The sequence below is a fragment of the Numida meleagris genome, chromosome 13, assembly GCF_002078875.1.
Source record: "Numida meleagris isolate 19003 breed g44 Domestic line chromosome 13, NumMel1.0, whole genome shotgun sequence".
In the NCBI taxonomy this organism is placed as follows: domain Eukaryota; kingdom Metazoa; phylum Chordata; class Aves; order Galliformes; family Numididae; genus Numida; species Numida meleagris.
The window spans coordinates 15,385,164-15,407,188 of NC_034421.1; the positions used below are offsets into that span (position 1 = coordinate 15,385,164).

General features: G+C 41.3%; 1 protein-coding gene across 8 annotated transcripts in view; it reads right to left on the bottom strand.

The window, feature by feature from the left end:
- Window positions 1,712-22,025, bottom strand: part of DNAH3 (dynein axonemal heavy chain 3) — a 65,653-nt gene continuing 45,339 nt past the window's right edge. For 7 of the 8 annotated variants that reach the window (XM_021411823.1, XM_021411819.1, XM_021411822.1 and 4 more), the window contains 20 exons: window positions 21,354-21,648; window positions 20,735-20,914; window positions 19,642-19,765; window positions 19,394-19,550; window positions 18,388-18,531; window positions 17,098-17,764; window positions 16,828-16,993; window positions 16,313-16,529; window positions 15,202-15,384; window positions 14,192-14,390; window positions 11,194-13,335; window positions 10,077-10,302; window positions 9,514-9,758; window positions 7,948-8,064; window positions 6,743-6,897; window positions 5,833-6,000; window positions 4,308-4,450; window positions 3,539-3,743; window positions 2,302-2,439; window positions 1,712-2,123 (listed from right to left, as the gene is read on the bottom strand). In XM_021411823.1, the coding sequence (XP_021267498.1) occupies window positions 1,770-2,123; window positions 2,302-2,439; window positions 3,539-3,743; window positions 4,308-4,450; window positions 5,833-6,000; window positions 6,743-6,897; window positions 7,948-8,064; window positions 9,514-9,758; window positions 10,077-10,302; window positions 11,194-13,335; window positions 14,192-14,390; window positions 15,202-15,384; window positions 16,313-16,529; window positions 16,828-16,993; window positions 17,098-17,764; window positions 18,388-18,531; window positions 19,394-19,550; window positions 19,642-19,765; window positions 20,735-20,914; window positions 21,354-21,648 (6,225 nt within the window). In that variant the 3' untranslated portion in view covers window positions 1,712-1,769. Of the gene's footprint in view, window positions 2,124-2,301; window positions 2,440-3,538; window positions 3,744-4,307; window positions 4,451-5,725; window positions 6,001-6,742; window positions 6,898-7,947; window positions 8,065-9,513; window positions 9,759-10,076; window positions 10,303-11,193; window positions 13,336-14,191; window positions 14,391-15,201; window positions 15,385-16,312; window positions 16,530-16,827; window positions 16,994-17,097; window positions 17,765-18,387; window positions 18,532-19,393; window positions 19,551-19,641; window positions 19,766-20,734; window positions 20,915-21,353; window positions 21,649-22,025 lie in introns of those variants that run through there. The other variant, XR_002443182.1, reaches the window with a different exon arrangement.

Sequence of the window (22,025 nt, forward strand, 5' to 3'; positions counted from 1 at the left end):
TTCTTCCAGACATCAGTAATCAAGTAAAGCAGCTCGGCTGCTCATGTCCTGGCAAAGGGGAACATAGTGAAAGGGCTCTTCTGAAGAATTCCCTCTACTCTAGATGTTTGGGTCATCTCTGTGAAGCCTTCATTTACATCTTTAAATATGTTCTAAACCTGGAGAAACTCAGTCCTCCAGTTCTAAGGTTGTTTTTTTTTTCAGTGTTAAGAGCACAAAGTGAGTCACTGAGCCATGTAAGCTCAAGATCAGATGGAGAGCTCCTTCCCAGAGCAGTGACAGCACTGCTGCTCAGGGACTGGTCCAACCGGCGGCCAGCCCCGCGCTGAGCAGTCAGGCTGTGCCCAGAGCCAACGTGTCTGTCCTCTCTGATGTCACACTGGCCTCATTAGTAATCTCAGAGATTGATCTGATAATTGCAATCAGATCCAGCTGTTCAAAAACATAGTAATGACTGCTGTTTTAAAAAAAGTATGTACTGTATTTCAGCTAATTTTTATGATATTTGAAGTAGAAACCACCCCCGTTCATTTCATGAAAACTAAGAAAAGACTATGGTTTTTGATGACCATTTTTAATTAATCTTAACTTACTTATAGATCTTCTGAAACCTAATTCTCTTCTCAAGAAAGGTTGTCCCTGTGGTGTCTGCGCAGTCACTCTGACACACAGCCAGTTCTGTTTGAGCTGTAGGGGCCGAAGGCAGGGCTGGGCAGATGGCTGGACTAGATCATCTTAGTGGTCTTTCCCAACCTTAATGACTCTGTGATTCCATGATTCTATGAAAAAAAAAGATATGACCCCAAATTAGTGGATGCAGTGGTTTCTTTTTTTTTTTTTTTTTAAATGTTTGCTTTGATCTCTGTGCTTCCTGTGTATTGTGTATATCAAAAGTCTAAGAATCCATCTTTAGTACAAAATGATGATTATTAGTCTGACATGCAAGAGGGCCAGATGAGGTACAACAAACTGTAGGAGAGAGGAAACTTAGCTCAATTGATCAGGCACCTGGGATATCTATGTCATTAAAACTGAAATTAAAATGTTACAAAATGAGGAGTCAAGCTCCTGGAAATGGCAGGCTCCTGGTGCATGTGCTGTCTAGAATTCTTCCACGGAAATTCTGAAGCACATGTCCAAGGAGTATCAGTTATTATTGTTTTACAGAACAGTTCTGGCAGTTCATTCTAGTGGAAGATTAGTTTTACATGCTGAGAACAGACTGTTCTCATGTGCTTGCTCCTCAATCTACATAGTTCTGGGACGCAAGTTGTAGGCAAATCCAGAAAGTCCTCTTTGCAAGAGTTGTGGATTAGATTCTCATTAAAATCAGCAGCAAAATTCTCTGAGCCCAGTTTTATTTGGGGATAAACAAACAAACAAAAAGGCCCAATGGTAGCAGCAAGGTGATAACAGATCAAGGAGGAATGGCCTCAGGTTGCGTCAGGGGCGTTGTACTGAGCAACATGGTTCAGTGGGAAAGAGTGGTGGCAGGTGGATGGTTGGACTGCATGGTCTCAAAGGTCTTTTGCAGCCTCGGTGGTTCAGTGATTCTATGAATTTTACTCACTTTTGTGTAGGGGGTGAGAACGGCCAAGGAAATGTAGGAAATTTGGGACTGTTTTAAAGCCAGCAGGAGCAAGTGGTATTTAAAAATAAACAAACAAATAAATAATAACAAATTAAAAAAAACCAACAACACAAAGAGCCATTGGGGAGCAAAGAGTATCTTTTAATTACAAATGAAGAATGCATCGACTTGCTTTGCCTCAGTCATCGAGCTGGCACAGCGCTGCCACACCTCGATTTATCCAGTGCTTCTGGGGCCTGTCTGAAGGGAGTTCGACAGAGAGAACGTAGTTGGTTGAGTGGCCGGTAGTGGATAAGACGCCTCTTCTTGCGCTTGTCTTGTACACAGGGCATGAATAGATATTCATATGAAGAAATCTGGAACTTTCTCCAGGTTTCAGCCAAATTATGGGCAAGGGATCATACAGGATTTTTGGAAGTGATTCCCCAATCACCGACGATTCTCGATCCCATCGAGCACCTTCCAAAAAAAGGCCTTTCACGTAAGCCCCATCTTCTGGCGTTTTCTCCATTGTGTTCTCCTGTTTCATTACCTGGAATGATGAAACCATTTGCTTTATTTTATTTTTATTTGAAGTACACTAAATTCTGTAAGTGATAGTCTGAAATTACTGCTTCCAGTAAAATTTCATTTGAAAACTCCATTCCCTGCTGCCCCAGAACATCTTTCAAACTGTTCAAGTAAAGCAAAATTCCTCCACACGTTCTTACCTCAAACTCAAATCCGATATGGTCAATTGGGATGGTGTATTTTCTGGCATAGTTTTGTAAAACACCTGTCAGAAAAGACTGAGTGAAGTAGAATCCTGACAGCCAAAAGACCGTGGGTGGCCCATTGATGACCCAATCCTGAATATAGAGGAAAAAAAGGAAACAGAAGAAAAAAATACACTTTGTGGCTTTGCTGTCCAAATTCACAAGAAAGAGACATCTTTTCAGATGCAAACACCACTGTAAGACCCAACCCTTGACTGGACCCTCTGAACATTGCCACTCATTATGTAATCTTTTTTTTTTTTTTTTTTCCAACAATATACCTTATTTTACAGTCTTTTAAACACCGATTTCCTAACACGAAAAAAGGCCAGATTATCTTACATGGTATCTTTTTCTATCACTGTGAGGACAGCATATCACTACAGACAACACATAAAAACCCAGCAGAGGAAATAACTCCTGTACAAAGACGTCAGTGTCTTTTCTGGAAATCAGGAAGGCAGCAGGAGAAACAAGGCAAGGACAGAAGATACACACACAGCTCCAAGTCATTTGGTGACAAAATAAATTTAAGAAGCCTGTATGGGGCTCAAATGCAGCAAACATGAAGTTCTGCTGCTTTATACAAATCTTCCAGGCTGCTCTGTTTAGCTTTCTCCTCCTGTGACCTGCGTGGAATTCTGCCACATCTCACCATCTCAGCTATTTAAGGTATAGCTGAAACGTTAAGTAATTTAAACAGCGTGCTAAGAATGTGAGGAAAATAATGGAAGACAGAGCATAGAATCAAACAGTTCGTTCAAAAAGCGTGTGGAAGCAGTGCCACTGCTTACTGAACTTGAAAGGGATTTACAGTCACACACAGAGCATGTAACAGTGCCTGCTGTGCACTGTGGGATTGTTTGTAACTGCTCTTACTCCTGGTCAGTGCCCTTTGAGCAGGGCAGTCATTAAGGCAGCAATGCAAAATAAAACACATTTTCTAGAAGAAGAAAAATGAAAACTAGCAAATGCTGCACTGGAGTGGCACAAAGGATGTACTCCTGGACTCACCCTGCAGAGTAGTGCTATTCATGCAGGGCATACTGGGCACAACAGCTCCCAGCCCAGAGCCTTAGTACTTAGTACAGAGCCCCAGGTACTGCTGAGTCAGGACAGCACCAACAGACATTTCACCTGCTCACCTTCCAACCTGCCCCTCTTCAGACCTGTTGGTCTCAGGTTAGCGTACCTGGAAGAAGCCCAAACGACAGAGCAGATCGGACACGTAGCTCCCCAGAGGCTTCAGCGATGGATAGGATTTGACAGCCCACATTGATGGTACTTTTCCAATTAGCATGCTGTTGAAAACATCTTCAAGCTCAGATGACATCAACACTTGGCCCTTGATGGCTTTGCCAATATTAACAAGGCTGCTTCGAACCACCTCAGTAAGCCTTCAGATAAAACAGGAATTGTCACCTCATCATTTACTTACTTTTTTTTCCCTGGCTATAGAACTTCAGCTTGAACAAAGGGCTGAACAAAGCTGGGGAACATCCTGTCAGAAAGTCTTTATCCCACATACAGTAATCAGAACTTATTTACCTTGGGAAAAGCAAACACACATACAGAAGTGAAAGGCAGTGAAAAATCCTGAGCTAGGTGGGGGAAAGAAGTGAGAAGAGCTTCAAGGCTCTGACAGCAGCTACTGTAGCGTGCTGGGAACAGAGGAGCCTGGGCATGACTTAGAATGAAGCAGGCAGCCCCATCTCAGCACAACAAATTCAAATCTGATTGAAGTTCATGCTACAAGAATGTGGGCACTATTTTTAAATTTAGGCAGTTAGCTGCCACTTTCACATTTTTTTTAAATAATGTTGAGACAAAGCATCATCTGTCATCTTAAGAAGCATGTACTGTGAGAGGCTTTTAACTGTTTAAAGTTTGTCAGCTGCTAGCAGTGTCTCATACAAGCATTCCTGAGTGTCAGCAGTGCTGCACAACACACGGCGCCGTACCTGTTGAATCGAATCAGCTCCTGCCTCAGGACTGTATTCATGGACTCTTCATAAAGTACTGGGTACATCTTCATCACCTCCTCAATGTCAAAGTCACCTGGTAATTTGGATAGGATGTCCTGTGCCAAATCTTCAACAGTTTTCTGAAATCACAAATTTGCAGTAAATGAGAACTTTTTTTTTTGTCCCCCTACTTCTATTCAATTCCTCAAAACACAGTGTTTGAGAACTTTGCATTTGTGCTGTATAAACACATAGGTAATGCTTACATGATCTTACTTTCTTGTACATCAGCCTGTCTGTCTCCATATGTGCCTGCAGCTCATTTTCTCACTGATTTTAAATGTATTAACAATTGAAATTTAATTTACAAAAAGGTTTTAGGCAACTGTGAGGCAGCAGGGCAGACAGGCACAACCCTCCTACTGCTGTAATGAAGGAAAAGCAAAGGTATGCAGGAAGAAATGAGACGCAGTCAACAGAAGCATCCCAGCCATGAGAGCAGCTTTTCTTGTAACACATTAGACATCAGAACGCAATCACTGCACACCCTCACAAGAAATGAGGCTCCATTGTTTCCTTTCTCACTAATCCACATGTATATACAATACAGAATATCCCATCTGAGTGGCGTGAAAGATCATTTACCTGTGGCAAAGGGGCATGGACTGGGCCAGAGCAACCTGGGCTGCCAGGACAAGGGAAGGAAAGCAACGCCCAGCACCTTCACCTACAGGTCCCATGGAAGGGCCGACAACAGCGAGGTTTGGGTTTGAGCGGTTCTGCTACGCCAAACTGGTCCCTTCCTTTGTTCCACACAAGTCACACAGTTTTAAGTTTGAGACTGCAGGAACCGAAGCAGTCAGGGGGAAGAAAAAAATCATACCTCAGAAACTGAGCATTCAACAAACAATAACACAGTAGTGAAAGTGCCATTAAAGCACAGGCTTCATGAGGAAGAAGGCCTTCATCTCCAGTTAGGCTTATACTGCGTGCCTGGTGGCTGACAGGCTTGGTATTTCCTGGCTCTCCAGAGCCTGCCCCGCAGTGAGAATGGCAGGGACGGTCACACAACCACTGCTGGATGAAGCCAGGCCAGAGCAAGACCCTCCACCGCTGAAATTGGCAGACTGGAATCAGTGTCCTGCTGTAGACGTGCCTTGGGATGGATGTAGTTGGAGGTTCTTCACCAGCTGTGCTTGTAAACTGGGCTCTAACTACAATCCATGACTGAAATCAAGCACTTCACCGTTGTTTTAAAATGTGACAGATGACAGAAACTTTTCCCCTCAAACCTCATATTCTACTCAACCAGGTGGGCTGTGTAGTATACAACCACATAACCCTCAGTATACCCATCTGAATCCAGGTTCTTCCAGACCATATCTCTACAAACCCACCCCCTCTTCCCTACACACCTATGTAACACTCATGTTCTGGGAGGCGTAGGATTACTCTGGGACGTGGGGCACATGAGGCACAGGCACCTTACCAGGCTGCAGGCTGATCATTCCCCCTCTGTTACCTGCGGGGACCTGCCACCTCCCCCTGCTTCTCTAGGCAAAGTCAGGAGCACTCCGCTGAAAAGCTGGTTCGTCTCCTGGGTATCCTTAGTGATGTCTGCGTTCTCATGAAGACCAAAGACCTCAGGGTGTGTAACACTTGGTAAGCTTCTTAGGTATTCAATGTAAGACTATAAAAGAAACATTTAAATAACAGAAATCAGGCAGTGATACATTCATAAATGATCAGTAAATCCAACTTGGTTAGAACTTCCCCATGCAGAATCACAGATGTAAGCTCCCAGCTAAATCATTCAGGAATTGACTTTTCCAGTCCACAGACATAAATACAGCAGTTTCGAATGGTTCAAAGACTCACTGAGTCCTTACTACCCTCATGTAAGTAGCAACAGAAAGAAATGCACTAAAAAGTAAATGCAAAGAGTGCTTAACCCTTACAACTGCAGGCTAAACAACTGCGTTCCGATCACACCTATTGGTGAACTCTGAGACACCAGCAGAAGGGAAAAAGGGGCCAAACATGGAATACATGCCTGCCTTTCTACACTCTCTCTGTGATCACTGCTATCAAGGCAAAAGTGGTTCCAAGAGGGTACCAAATTACCCTGTAAAATCCTGAAGCCTTACTCCTCTCATCTTTTCAGAAGCGTGCTGGGAATCTGCACAGTAGTTGCTCTCTGCAACAACTTGATCAGAATACTGGAAGATAATCTATATCACTCCATCTCCACTGCTGTGTGTTAGACATTCGGTACAGAATTCGTACTTCATAGATGCAGTCTGGCATAGCTTTGCAATATCATGTTTTTATTTCCTGTTTATTTATTTATTGTATTCAGGGTATCGAAGTGCAGTGTAGATGAACTTTTTCCCAACAATTAAAGGGAGAATTTACATTTACTGTCTCCTCACCTCATACGGACCATGTGGTGGGATATAGTAGTCATTTCCCGGTGCAAGCATGTACTTGTCCTGCTCTATATCCTTGTTGTAGACCGTAGACAGAAGCGACAGGAGTAGCCGCCTGTCTTTATCGTCTGTTACTCTCCCCCCATAGTTACATTCCCCTGGGAAAGGACAAAGAAAACCAGAATGAAAAGATTAAATTTAATAACAAATTGTTTTACACTAATGTATACCTCCAGTAAGTTGAAATCCTGAAGCTCCAGATCCTCAAAAGTTTTTAGGTACCATGGAATCAACAGAATTACGGTACCTAAAAACTTTGGATTCAATGGAATTATGCACTTTAACATCTTTGGGACTATGGGCCCAATCTGTGCGCCTCGATGGTAACATTTATAACACTGAGTTGGTTTGAGAAACTGCTGCTTATGTTGCAGTGAATAATGACATGTTTCTAGTGACATCTGTTTTGCTTTAGGAATTTCTAGAACTGTCAAAATCTGAGCGGTGCTATATTGCTGATCCTTGTCTTGTTCCTTTCATGCAAACTCAGAGCTGATTATGCATGAGTACAGTAGAAAGGGGATCATCAATACACAGAATGGGTGGGAGAGACTTCAGTAATGAAGAATCAATGAGGGGAGGTTTGCACTGATATAAAGTAGAGGAAACAGCTAAAAGCTCACAGTTATTACTTTAATCCTGACTCCCTACATTATTTTTCATAAAGCTAGTTGTAACAATTGCAAAAAACAGGAATTATCTTTATCAGGTTGACAAAGGAGATATCAACAAGCTGTTACCTTTCTGGAGAAAGCCAACTGTCTCAGCACAAAGTTACTTACCCAGGTCAATGCCTACTCCTTTAAACTGAGAGGACTACCACATCCTACCCTACAGCCAACCACCAGTGCTTTTCATGTCAGGATCTGACCAGTGGCAGTGAAGCACAGGCCACTGACTTCTTGATTTGACACATGAAGTGAAGACCAGGAGGTCTGCTGGACCAGCAGTAACTCTGCAGCTACACATAAGCCAAGACAGCAGTCAAATCTGAAAGTCTGGGATCCACCTTGCCATCAATGTGGAAGGCCAAGAAAGTAAACCTGAATGAAACCCACTACATTTATCAAGCACTCATCAGTTTATCACAGCTAGGTACTTTCAGCTGGTACAAAGTCAAAATATGTTAAAGGGTGCAACGCCTATACCTGTTAGATATGTCAGAGCTTCAAAAGGAACTTCTTCATACTCATTCAAAAACATGTGGATCTGCTGCATACTGATCCTGAGGTCAGACTCGTTGAACTCATATGGAATATTCCAACCTGTTCAATTCAGGAAAGATACAGGAGGTGAATGAATGGTGCACTGTGCTGATAACCACGCTTTGGAAATGGCGGAATTGGTAAAACACTGCTACTGTAGAGCTGAAGATCACAATTTCCAGACAACAGCAAGGTAAAGCCCCGGCATTTACTTGAACAATAAACAGCCTGGTGAGAATTACCATTCTGTAATAATTTGTATCCCAAGACTCCCAACACTCTGCACAAGTAAAACATCAGCACAGATATCTGGCACCGCTCACTCCTGAAACACTAAGTTTTACCTAAAGTAGAACAGAGATCTGTTTGTTACATTCAACTAATCTTCTGCTATCTGGAGACAACAAGAACAGGAGTTTAAATTAACTGACTGGTTTCTGTTTTTAAACAATCTGCCCATCTATCCATGCAATAGTCAGAGCAGCAGTACAACAAAAAATTAACAAGCAGGAGCATGCTCAAGGTAAGGGAATCCTCCAGAAAACGTAGGCCCAGCACAAACCAACAAATAGGTTAATTTCTGAACTATCCTTCTCAGGATAGCTCTTGCCCAGGATGCAGTTGGCTTTCTGGGCTCACGTCCAGTTCTTCGTCCACCAGAACCCCCACGTCATCCTCTGCAGGGCTCCTTCTCCCAGTCTGCACACACCTGGGATTCCCCGACCCAAGTACAACACCCCACACTGGGCCTTGCTGAACTTCATTAGGTTCTCGTGTGCCCACTTCTCGAGCCTGCCAGCTCCCTCTGGATGTCTGGTCGTGTCTGTCCGTCAGACACAACCTTCCCTTGGTGAAGCCGTGCTTCACCCGCCCACCCCTCACGTGCCTTAGCATCTCCTCCAGGAGGATCTGCTCCATGGTCTTCCCTGGCACAGAGGTGATGCTCACCGGCCTGTAGTTCCCCGGGTCCTCCTTCCTCCCTGTCTTGTAAATGGCAGTGCTGGTTCCCTCTTTCCAGACCCTGGGGACCTTGCCTGACCGCCATGACAACAGCATGTTAGTTTTGCCCTGAGAACATGGGATGAGGAATTAACTCTCCCCTGCTGAAAGCATTAAATTAGCCAGAAGTCTGTGTTTACTTTTAACAAATATTTGAACTTGTCCATTGTATTCAGGACCTTATCTGTGCTTTCTATAATAATACATAGTGGTGTTAATGCTACTTAGTAAATGAAAAAGTGAAGTAGTTTTATAAAAAGTCTCTTTCAACAAATGAATTTGTACTGCAAAAGATTAAGTGCTACCGTGCAGTTTACTGCATTTTATGGTTCTCATTGTCTCTTCATTGTATCTTCACTGATAACAGCTTGTAAACTTCACTATGTTCAGTACAGTACAGATTGCACTCCTGCAATACTGCTAAAAACAACACTGCTTTTTAATAATAAATAATGCATTTCAGAACTACCAACCTTTGTGAAACAATCTGGAAAATAATCTGAACCTTACCCAGTGGGCCAAAGTTTCTCCTTTCCTGCACAACAGCATGAAAAAAGCAAAGACCAAACAACAATTTTTGCCACATTTCTGGCTTTTGGCAACTGCTAAAGAATACGGCGTCAGAGATGGGGTCGTTGAGGTACGATCGAAGGAGGTTTGCTCTGACCCCTTTTGGAGGTTCATTTGTCATTTTGATGCCATTCTGGAGAATACTAACAGGAAATTCTGCTGATGGATAACTGGTTAACCATAATCTGCAAAAAATCAAAAAGCCTGTTATTCAAAAATCATCCAATACTGACAACTCCCTAGTACCAATTTTCAGCAAACTAAGGGGTTTATTACTTGTTTAACTATAATGATATCATCTAAATTTGCTATAAATGTGGCATAAAATAGGGTATATTAAACAGGTAGAAAAGATTTATGTATCTTTACTTTATCACCGCACATCAAACAATACGAATGTTGTAAGTAGCTGTTCACACAGAATAAATTTCATTTCTTTTTGCCGGTGCCCTCAGCAAACAAGAAATAGTCACATAAAAAGAGCAAAATATTGAAACTCTTACCGGAACTTATCATTGGTGCTCTCAGGCACTATCACTTCCTCGCAGATTTTTTCCAAAGCAGGCATCCAGCTGGTTGCAAGATGGCAGTTCTGTAACACCACCCAGCTCCCGCCAGTGACAGCCTGGTAAATCATCTTGGCTGCTATTGGGCCCTGACCTTGTCCAAGCGAAACAGTCTGAACGTTTGCGCCTCCCATGCCAACATCATCAGCAAATTTCAGCAAACCTACCATGGCAAATTGTGCACATACAAAGACAGACAGACAAAGTCTATTAGAAAATAGATCCATGTTATACTCATCATTTTTTATAATGGAACAAGTAATGAAAGGGGTAAAGGTCAACAGATATTCTACTCAGCCGAAAAAAAAAAAGAAAGAAAAAAAAAATAAAGAAAAACAAACCAAGACCTGAACAACGCACAGGTAGCATCCAACGCTGGATCAGCCCTGTTTTTCTCGGGCACGTGCTGAAATTCAGATGTATAAAGCAATACTACAAAAATAACTGGTAGCCAGGCTAAACGCCCAGCCTCCTCCTCAGCCCCGAGTGCTCAGTTCAGGCCTGCACTGCTCCTCTCTGTTGTTGTACCGGTACAATCGTATAAGGGGTCGAGCTGTGAACTGAATCTTTACCTATGAGTTGCAAGTATCTCTTACTTTGCTATTAAAGCCTTTGGGCAGAAAACCAGGTTTAAAAATAAACTAGGTGGTTATTTCTTAAAGGATATTTAACAATTGTGTTTTTAATGTGGTCATACACACCATTTACTTAGTAACAGAGAGAGGAAACTTTCAGGACAAGGGGTCAGCTCTCAGACACACACTGAACTGTAGTATAAGCATGAATTATGAACTTGTGTGGATGTTAAAAAATTCCAGACCCCTGAATTGCTGCTCACAGACCCAGATATTTGTATCACCACTCCCTTCACCCCACTCCAGCAATTTTGCTATCATTTTGTACATACAGCCAGATGTAAATGCCTTCTATCACTGCTGTTATGCTTTACAGACACATAAAGGTTAGGGCGAGGGGACTATGCTACTAACAGTTTAGTCACACCCAGTGTCATTTAATTAGACAAAAAAAAAGATGTTTTCAGTATCAATCTCACCTGCCATGGGGTCAGCACCTGGTGATAGCACAAAAATCAAAGGGGCACAACAATTGGAATCACTGTAGCTTTGGCCAAGATCAAAAGTAGGTGGTTCGATAAATGCTCTTCCCATGTTTTCTGTGATGAACTCCTGCACTGCTGGAACTATTTTGTCAGGTCTCAAACATCTGAGAATCACCATACGATCCAACCCCGTCAATGCATTCCATGCATCTGGGAAATTTTCTTTGTGGGGTCTTGCAGAGTCATATATTTGTTTCCACTTTGAAATATTCTGTCTTACGTGCTCCATCAGCCCCTGAAGGTTTGTCAGACAAGATGCACGCACGAGCTCTGCCCACGATTTGTCAGAGAGCCAATCTGGAGCTGGATTGGGATGAGGGTTGTCAAGAGCAACACCTCCTGTCAGTAGGAAACGCCAAACTTCATCATCTATTTGGTCTCTTCCCTTCATAATGCCTACTGTCAGGAGGAGGGAGAATAACAGCTTATCCTTCTCAAACAGTGAGCGACAGACATTGTTATAGATGCTTGTTGTGAAATGCTCCTTTATATTTTTAATTCTCTCTTCTAGATCTTCACTCTTTTGGCTCTTAGCAATGGAGTGAACATACAAGTTAATGAACCAAGTCAATGAATACTGGTACATGGGTTCAATGTTTGCCAGATCAGAGATGCAGAAGAAGACAACAGCTGAATGAACGGCAACCGGCTTATACCCCACTCGAGTAGAATCTATCTGCATTTCAGTCGCCGAGGCAACTTTTTGCTTTTCAGAGATTTCTTCAGATAACTCTTTGGATGAAGACAAAATATTAATTGCTGTTTCATCTTCTAAGATGTTTCCTTCTGACTTGGAAAGGACTTCCAGGATTTTGTCTTCTATTTCCTTTAATTGTTTCTTGTTAGCAGCACTTTCTATAATCAGTTTATTTTTCTTTTCTTCTAGTTCAGGCTTTTCCTCCGCAACTACAATTCCAAGAAGCTGGTCCTGAAGACCCAATGGTGTAATCATGAAGTTGAGCAGACAAACTTTAACAGCCACTTCAGGAAGATAATGAGGATTTCTTAAGCGGGTCGTTATGTAAAACCTGAAATCTCTTGAATATTCAATTATATTTTCCCCTAATTTCATGTATTCTACTCCTTGTTGTTTGAATGTTAGCTTTAATAAGATGGGCTCTAAGACAGCATCTAATTCTTCTCCAATATTTTCCAGCAGGACAGGTGTTCCAAGCTGAATAGCATTTTCTAACGTCCTAACATAATATGTGTCAGATAATTTGATAACTGCCAGCTTGTTGGCTTTCTCCATATTTTTTACCCACCTGTTAGCTTGCCTTTGAGGGTCTATCATTAAAGCCCATCTCCTTGAGTTAGAAACAATTATGCCATTGTCAATGGAAAACGAATCAATTGGCAGTCCAGCAATCTGCCACGCACGGATTTTGACTGGATCCCCTAATGTGTTACTTAAGGTAAAATCACCGGAGCACGGTATGTTCTTCTCATTGCACAGAACCTGCCATTGCTTTTGACACTGTAAACGGTAGTCTACAGTAAAAGCTCCCAGATAAGCCACAGTTCCCGAAGATAACAACACATCTCCTGTAAGGTCAATGTACCGGATTCTTAGTAACCGTGCAGCTTCTGTCCACCTATCTTTCTCTCCACCAAGACCGCTAATGAGCTGTTCAGCTCTCACAAGCTTTTGTGAGCAGAGTTCAATATTATTTTCTAACTCTCTCTTCCGGTCATTCATGTTTTCAAAATCATCATTCAAAGCTTGGAGTCGATCAACAACCTCCTTAAGTTCTGCTTGCTTTGTTTTTAGCTTCTGCATTTGAACATCCAGTAACTCTTCTGCAGTTCTCAAACGTTCACGTTTTGGGGCAACCACTTTTGCTACGCGATCATAGACCTCCATGGCTCGCACCCACTTACACAGACCCTCACAGGCCGATGAGACATTTTTAATGACAGCTGGCTGAAAATCTGGATGATCAATAAACCTCTCCCTAATTCTCTTCATTACAGCAGGAGGAATATTATCCTTGTCGTATGTCTTCAAGCTCTCAAGGAATTTCAGATCTCCAAGAATTTTTCTAGAGGGCCCCCAGTAGTCTTCTATCATTTTACCTAGATTGCATATAACATGAAAATCATGCTTAAGTCACACATGTTCAAACTGAAAATAAATACTTGAAACATAACAGGAAGAACTAATATCATGACTTTGCAGTCATATTTTACTATGCAAACACTGTCAACTATTTCGTGAAAATCCTCTCCTATTTTGTGAAAATCCTCTCCTGAAGAAATTCAGACAGGAACTTCAGTATCACTAACATATGTTGAATTTAATAATTACATATTAATTCTACCTCAACGAGGGAAACAAATTATTATACAGTCTTTCATACCACAGTTTATTAGATAAATCAATAACTATACAAAGGCACTACACCCCAATATAGGCAAGACAATTTTGGATGAATACCAAATTTATAGAATTCTTATTTCTGATATTAAGAGTTGAAATGTGGGGACATGAAATAAAAGTCTTGTAAATCCTGCGTAGTCTCACAATAGTAACATGAGAAAGAAAGGGTTTGTTAGAACGATTCTGGGATTCTGTCTCCCAGCATATCTGGTGCTGTTTTGCAGCAGGGATTACAGGGGAATGGTGCGCAGCAGACCTCCAGCTCCCAGAGCTCCTCAAGGCAACGTTAACCACAAGACTGGGTCAAAGCAAGTTGAATCCACGACTTTGTGCCCATGGGGATCATATCTACAAAGCTTATGCAGCAGCCAAGCAAGTGCAATACACTACAATAGCAAAGTAAGCTCTCAGCTATCGAGAGCAGTCCTAAGTCATTACTAACAAAAAAGTGCTTTTCGTGCACATGGCTGCACTGACGCTGGAAGCCCTCCACTAGTGCAATACACAGCACCCAACCATTCCTAGGGCAGGGATAACAAGCACTTCATTTACCACTGCCACTTGGATCAGGCTTCCTCTCTGGTTTAGTCCCCTTCATCACACAGATACTCTCCATGACAAGCTTAACAGGACCAGGTGGATTCTGCATGGATTTCACAAGAGAAATATCTGAAGGATTCAAGGTATCAAGAGCTGCAAGCGCTGCCTCCAAAGCTGGCATGGCCTCCGCAAGGTCTCCTTCACATTCATCCTGTCAAGACATTGGGGAGACACCTTTAGTTTCACTGAACATTCTCTGCCTGGAAGTATCTAATAAGAAGTCTCCATGACATTGTATTTCTTAGAGAGGAAACTACTTTGGTCTGCACAGTTCGAAGAGGAAAGGTTTGTAGAGAAGTTAGTAACTTCCATAAGCTCAACTCAGAGCTGAGACCGCCAGACAAGCTTTCAAGTTCAAAGTCTCTCTGGTCTGATAAGGAGAGTTAAAACACAGGTTTGATACAATTGTTCTTAATTTAAGAGTACTGATTAGGTAGAAAATATATAACGTGTAGCTTAAACTCTTTATCACATACCCAGATCTCAGTAATTACCTATCACTGGCCTTTCCAACTAGCTCCAAAAATATACTGAGGAATACTGCAGCTTCCCACTGTAAATTCTGCACTACAGACATCTGGCTGTGTCTCCTAGGCTATGCCTGGGAGGGCTCCGTGCAGCTCTGTGACATGTTAGCTCACCTAACCCCAAGCAAACCATCTGTGGGCCTGGAACCTGTCTAACCTCAGTACTCCATCTGTTGAAAAGCAGAATACATTACTACAGGAATAAAAGTTATATATCTTTTGGGATGGGAACTAATGAGGGAAGCTATGAAGGTACTGTGAAATACAGTCACAAACTAAGCAGCCAAAATTTACCTTCTTTCTATCAGGAACATCTCATTCATCATCTCTTGCAACTTTAAGAGCTTAGATCACCTCATTAAGTCATCCGAATACAAATCAACTTGGAAAGATGCTGAAACCCATCGCTCTCCAGGCTGAACCCCCATACAGTACCTTAATAGCTTTCGCAGCAGCTGCTGCTTCATTAGCCACCTTTTCATCTGCTGACACAATTTCCTTCTTTGCATCGACTTCAGCTGTTTCCTTTTCAATCCGGATCATCATTTTCTCTGTTTCTGCAGAAGTTTGAATCAGTTCAGGCTGAAGAGCGGTCAGTTCTTTCTGCATCTCTGCAACCTGATGAACAGGAAATCAAGAGGAAATCCTTGTCAACATCTGCACAAATGTCACACTCTTGATATCTTAGGGAGAAAGATGAGAAGACATTACACAAGTGAAAAAGGGACATTAGATCTTGAATAATTATTAAAATAGTTCTCAGACCTATTTTTACTAAGAGCTATTTTACTGAAACAAATAGAATTTTTAAAAAGAGTATTTGTAATCCTCCACGATTCCTTCTTTACAATCCACTTAATTTCAATAATGAGAAATAAACTGATCAATTGTATTTTTTTTTCTTCACTGTCAGTTTTAGTTTATGGAACCCCAAATAATCCTTTATTGCAGAGGTGGAAAAACTGAATCCAAAAGAAACTAGGATAGTAACACAGACTTAAGAGACAGGAACAGCTTTGTACTAGACGTTCTTTGTCAGGCCAGCGCCTGGAAGCTCCTCTACTTCACATCTTGGGAATACTGGTCCCTGGATTAGATGCATGAAACAGGGGCTGCTTACATGCACCTCAATCAATCTCCTACTGGGAATCCATCAGGGAATCAGTGCTTGTTAAGGACTTACAATGTTCTTCAGCTTTTTCCTGTTTTACGAAGAGTAACAGATGCTTGGGAATGTATTTTATATCAGGTTTTTTATATAAGGTTTTGAGAAAATAAGCGTATCTGTTAGTTTTTTCCCTTTGACACTCAATGAGTACCATCAGTTTCATGGAGCTTTATATTAAGTACTATTAGCTGAAGTTAAAATGACTAAGCAGCCATCTCACTTTTCTGGATGGCTTTCTATAGAAAATTATCAATAGCATCCTGAATACAGTGAAGAAGGAATTTAATAAGCTTTATTTTTGTAATTTTTAATCCACTTATGCAGACCTTCTATTAAAGTATGCATACGTCACCATTCAGCGCTTTCACTGAAACTTACTTGTGAAGATGCAAAGTCAAGTTTTTGAAGTCCTGTAAGATAACGATTTCTCATCATGTCAACTTCTTCCCTTTTACTAATCAGCAGAGTTTTAAAGGTAAGAATCAGTTCTAGGTATGATGTTGGCGTTACGTAGTTGTGCCTTCGCAGTGTACTGTAATAGCTGATGGAGAGCTCTCTCACGCTTTCTTGGAAATACTTGCACATTGACACAACCCTAGAGAAAAATTTTCTACATTACTATGTAAATATAATTAATTAATAATGAGGAAATTACTCTAAGAAAACATATCAGTGTTAGTGAAGGCAGAATTATTCTTCCCTACTACAAGAAATATTTTAGACTCCTTTCAAAGAGCGTAGTCTGATATATCAATCTTGATGCCTTTGACATGCACTGTAATCAAGGAGGTGGTTTAGCCTGGCCCACTTATACGGACAGCGCCCCAGTCATGTAGGTTTGATAAGGGGGAGGTAAACATTTGCTTCACATTTCTTGACAAATAAACTCATACTCTTTTCTAATGTTATCTTCAAGTTCAACATCCTCTAAAAACTTGTTAGCAACCATTTCCAAAGCATCTGCAGGCCAGGTTTGGAACCAGTCAATGGTGCAACAGTTTATCAGTGAAGGGAACATCCGTAATCGATTCCGAAATGCATCACCAATAGGGCTCATTGCTAGAAAAATATAAAAACACAACAACACCACAATTAATACCTAACTTTTTCTGCAGCTAGGAAGCAGAAAAGGCATTCTAGGAAATAATGCATTATATACAGACCTAAGACAATATGTAAATTTTTCTTCACCCTTTCAATAAAGAAATTGTACATAGCAAGTGGAGTAGGTTCAACTTTCTCGCTCCCCATCCTTGATGCACTTTGCATTTTCTCAACAATCTCAGCTTTCTCATCAGCAGCAAAGATATTAGGCACATCACCAGTATTTAAAAGCATGTTGATGTCTTCTATAAATGCTTCATCCTTTATTTGATTATCACAAAACAAAAAGGAAACATTCTTGTTACCAACACCAGCCTTCAGCATGACTCGTTTAATATCTTCTTTCCATTCACTGGCTCCATAGGACTTTGTAATTTCAATATAAAAGAGTTCAAATGCACTCATGGAGGTGGCTAGCTTGGTAGCACTTTGTCGACCACTTCCACCAATGCCCACCAGCAACAGATGTCCATTATCCTGTTTCAGTACCCTGCATATCCTTGAGATATGCTCAATAGCAAACTTGAACATGACTAAGGACATTGGTGCTCTGCTGGTATTGTTGTATTCCTCCAGGTAGGTTTCCATCACAGATGTCAGTTGCTTCAAGTCTGTGATTTCATCATACGCTTTTACATTACTGTCTGGCTCCAAATAGTCTCCAAAGAAAAGGCTGCGAATATGATCATCAGTGACGTTGCCAGTGGGTGAGAGATGACTCAGTACCTACAAGAATCAACACAATTCAGACTACTGGAGAATTACTTTCATTAAAGCAATAATTATTCTTATCCATTTAACAATAATACTGTGGGAAGCACTGTTTTCCAGCTATTTTAGTTATCATCTTAGTATGGAAGAAAAAAAAAAAAGGAAAAAAAGACAAAGAAAAAGAGAGTGGAAGAGGGTGGAGGGGTGAAAGGGAAAAAAGCCTCCCAAACACTGTAATATGCTGTAAGCAGGTATGCAAGTTTCTGCCATGCACATCTCACATGGTGACTGTGCTGTGAAAACCAGAAGAAGTTTCTGAAATGCTATTCAGAAAAGTACCCGCTACTCCCAGTGACTCATTCCAAAGTATGTTAAGCTGGAGCACAAGTGAACAATGAAAGACAGTTATCCCACACAGCACTCTGTACTGAAGCAGAATCCTTTTGAAGTTCTGGATCATGCAGATACAAAGCATTAGCTTCCATAAGAGTATGTATAATACATAATACAAACAGAAGAAAATCCAAACGTTGTGAAATGCACCGATATAAATCTTTCAAAACATGTCCAGTACTAATGCAATCTCAGTGCCTAAGTGTTTCTGAAACACTTGGGTCTAGCATGTTGTTGAAAAATACCTTATCAAGGCTCTGTTTGAAGACATTTGATGTTGTCATTTTTACCATCTGAAAGAACACCTCCTTGTCCTCCTCATCAACTAAGCGATCATAGAAAACTCGGTAAACCTCGTGAATCCAAAGTCGGATCAGCTTATCTTCACTCTGAAAATGTACGTACAAGAATACAAGTAAATATTGCTCAGGCAGGACGTGTTAGAAATGTCCATCTGGACCCTGCTATATTTTGTGCTAAACCCAGTGGGAATCTTTCAGTTCCAAGCCATTCAGCACACAGCTCAGCATCTGCTCACTTGACTAGCATCCTTAACTAGCAACCTGTGACTCTTAGGTCAGGGCATTTTTCTTGGCTGTATCAGATCTCCCCACTCCTGTACATAAAGAATAAATCTTTCTAAGACACAGCCTCTAGCCCTGGCCCTGCCCAAACTTTGTCACTGGCCAAGATGTCCCCTGAATAGCTCATAGTCATCTTGTTCTATTGCTGCACCAAACACATCCCCCAGTAGAAACACAACTTCTAATATTCCTAGAAATTCCCAAGCAATATTGCTGAAAATGGAAGAAAAAAGCAAAAGGATGTAAATTCTACATATCTGTCATTATTCTTTTGTAGCATTTAGCCCAAATTCTGGGCCAACTTATTGTCTTGTTCACTGGCCAGCTCATCATCTTTAAAAGAAACACTGAGTCTTTTCATACTCTTGTTTCTGTGGTAGATTTTGTTTGAAAGTACGAGTGAGGGATGGTCCAAATTGCTGCACAGGCCATAACAGATTGGCCTTGGGCCTCTGGGCCACACACGTAAAGAATATTAACAAAAATTACAGCTGACTCCCTTCATCAGAGACAGACAGAAAATATACAGCAAGACACTCAACTGCTATCCTGACTGTAAATGCAAATCAACTGAAATCATAGTTCACGTATTTTGAGACGTTCCCTTTGTAATATAATTTACTCTTTCCATTGTTCTTTCCTACAGCAACTTAAAGGAACTACTTACTTGCAAGTGAGTGTGTGGACAGAGCAGCACTCCTTTAACAACCCGGGAAAAATCTCGGAGATTAAAGACATAATGGGATTTTGAAGGAGTTGGGAGAAAATTCTCAACTGCCATTTTGTAAATCATCATTGTTGCTTGGACCATGACCTTCCCCAGCCTGAAGAGGGAAAAGAGAGACAATCTAAGATCTGCAGATAAGCTGCAGAAGAAAACACAACAAAGGGGATACAGGAGATGCATCAAATTACCTTAGAAAGACAGACTCAAAGCCTTTGCTGAAGTGCCAATCAGCAACTGCAGTAAAAATCTTGGTGAGTATGTCATCATCAAAAGAACAGATAGATACAACATTCAAGTGCCGCGTGAAGCGTCCTGTAACACAGAAGAACATGCAGAGGGATCTAGGAATGTCCAAGTACTTTTCTGTCTTCACCTAGCCCTGGCTAGGATTGACTCAGACAAACTTGCATCTGGCTCCAGCTCCACAATTTCGTTTCTGCCTGATTTCTGCCCCAGCACTGACGCCAAAGGAGTATAAACTGGTTCATATTCTATGTCAATATTTCTCTTTAAATTGACTGCTTTTACTAAGAAAACCACATATCTCCACCACAACATGACCACTATTACCCAAATTTCAGTCACATGAGCTCTGACATCCATGATATGGCACAGTAAAACTTTGCAAAAGCAATGACCTTCCTCTCAGATTTCACCTAAAAGAATTCAGACTATACAATGCTAAATTTTTAAAATTTAGCAGTGTCAGAATAGTTATTTTAATAAAACCTCCTCAGAGTGCATACAGGTATACCTGTACTAGAATGTTTATATAGAGGCTAAGTGATTATAATGATGTATCTGTAGCTATAGAAAGGCTTTCCATTAGAAAATACAACCTTCCTTACAGCGATTTGGCAGGAATCACAGATTTTTGAGCAATATGCCTGTAAGTAAACACAAGCAGCCTATCCCACCAGCAGGAGATAGGATTTCAGAGGAGAACTGGAAGCATAGCCAGAGAGACCTGTCAGGAAGATGTGTTCTCTTCCCTTTCCAAAGAGTGAAAAGTGGGAAAAGTGTCAATTTCTCAACATTTAGCGTCATTTCGCCATTTATTTCCTAATGTTGATTGAGTTCATCCTGGAAAAGGTACGGTTTTGACCTTAAGCATACATATATCTTTTTGGAGCAATCCAAATGATAGATAAATGTAGAATCTTTCATCAGCAAAATGAAACCAGCCTCTGAACTTCGGTCAATTAGACAACTTGCCATCGTGATATGTTTTTTTCCCTTGTGCACATACAGACTTTGTATTACACTTGGTAGATTTCCTACCTGTAATATCATTCCTGCCTCCCCCAGGCGGACCCATGGCTGACAGAAGCAGCACGTCTACGATACTAATCTTGGATGCATCTTTCTGGTCATACCAGTGACCATGATCAACCCACTGCCTGAGAAGCTCAATGGGTGGCTGGGCTCCGTACACCTCCTTGGCGGGCATGTTTAGGTCATCTATGGAAAACAGAGGCAATAAGGAAAAATCCCTCAATGTTTAGGAATCTTATCTTTTTTTATGAAGCTAAGAAGAAAAAACAATGGAAACAGAGGTAGAAAAAGTTTGTATCTTGTTATTCTCGTTTTGCATTAAAACCAGAATCAAATGACATTATACTTTGCAGGCATTCAATTGATGGTCTAATTTAGCATGGTTGGTGATTTCATATTGCATCACATTGCAAACACATTTAAAATGAGTCAATTAACTATTCTGAAGACAAGTACCACTTCAACAGCTAGAAGCCTTTCAGCAGGGGGCAGTGCTAATCTTCCCTTGGATGCCTGAAAAAATTAAGGAACACTGAGGCAAACCAAACGACTTGTCTCAGTGAATTACTTCCTTGCCCTAAAGCCAGAATTAAAATGATATAAAAAGCTGAAAAACCTGTCTTACCTACAAATATTACAGCCCTCTTCCCTGAAGGAGGTCCAAATAATCCTTTTCTTCTTCTGTCCAGCTTGGACATGATAATGTCCTGCGTTTGGTTAGCTGAGGTTCTTGCAGAGAAGTTGATGAAAACTGGGATATATGTGGGCTTGGGAAGTTGTAGTAGAAAACTGTTTGTTATAGCTGACTTTCCAGTACCAGTGGGACCCACAAAAAGCAAAGGGATATTATGTTCCACATATGTTTTAAGAAAGAACATCTGTCTGGCAGTTTCCATCGTTGGAATGATTAGCTCTGACACCTGTTACATAGGAAAGTAAAATGTCTCATGAAAATCAAACACCTAATACTACCACCAACGTGAATACTTTCATGCAGCTACAAGAAGCCTGCTGCACAAATGCTGATGAAATGCTCCTCTCTGAAAACCCAGGTTACGATGAGATTGTGCTAGACAACATAGATTGAGAACACCCTCATTAAGTTTGCAGATGACACCAAGCTGGCAGGAAGTGTCGATCTGCCTGGGGGTAGAGAGGACCTACAGAGAGATCTGGACAGGCTGGATCTCTGGGCTGAAGCCAATGGGATGAGGCTGAGCCAACGGTCAACAAGACCAAGTGCCGGGTCCTGCACTTTGGCCACAACAACCCCAGGCAACGCTACAGGCTTGGGGCA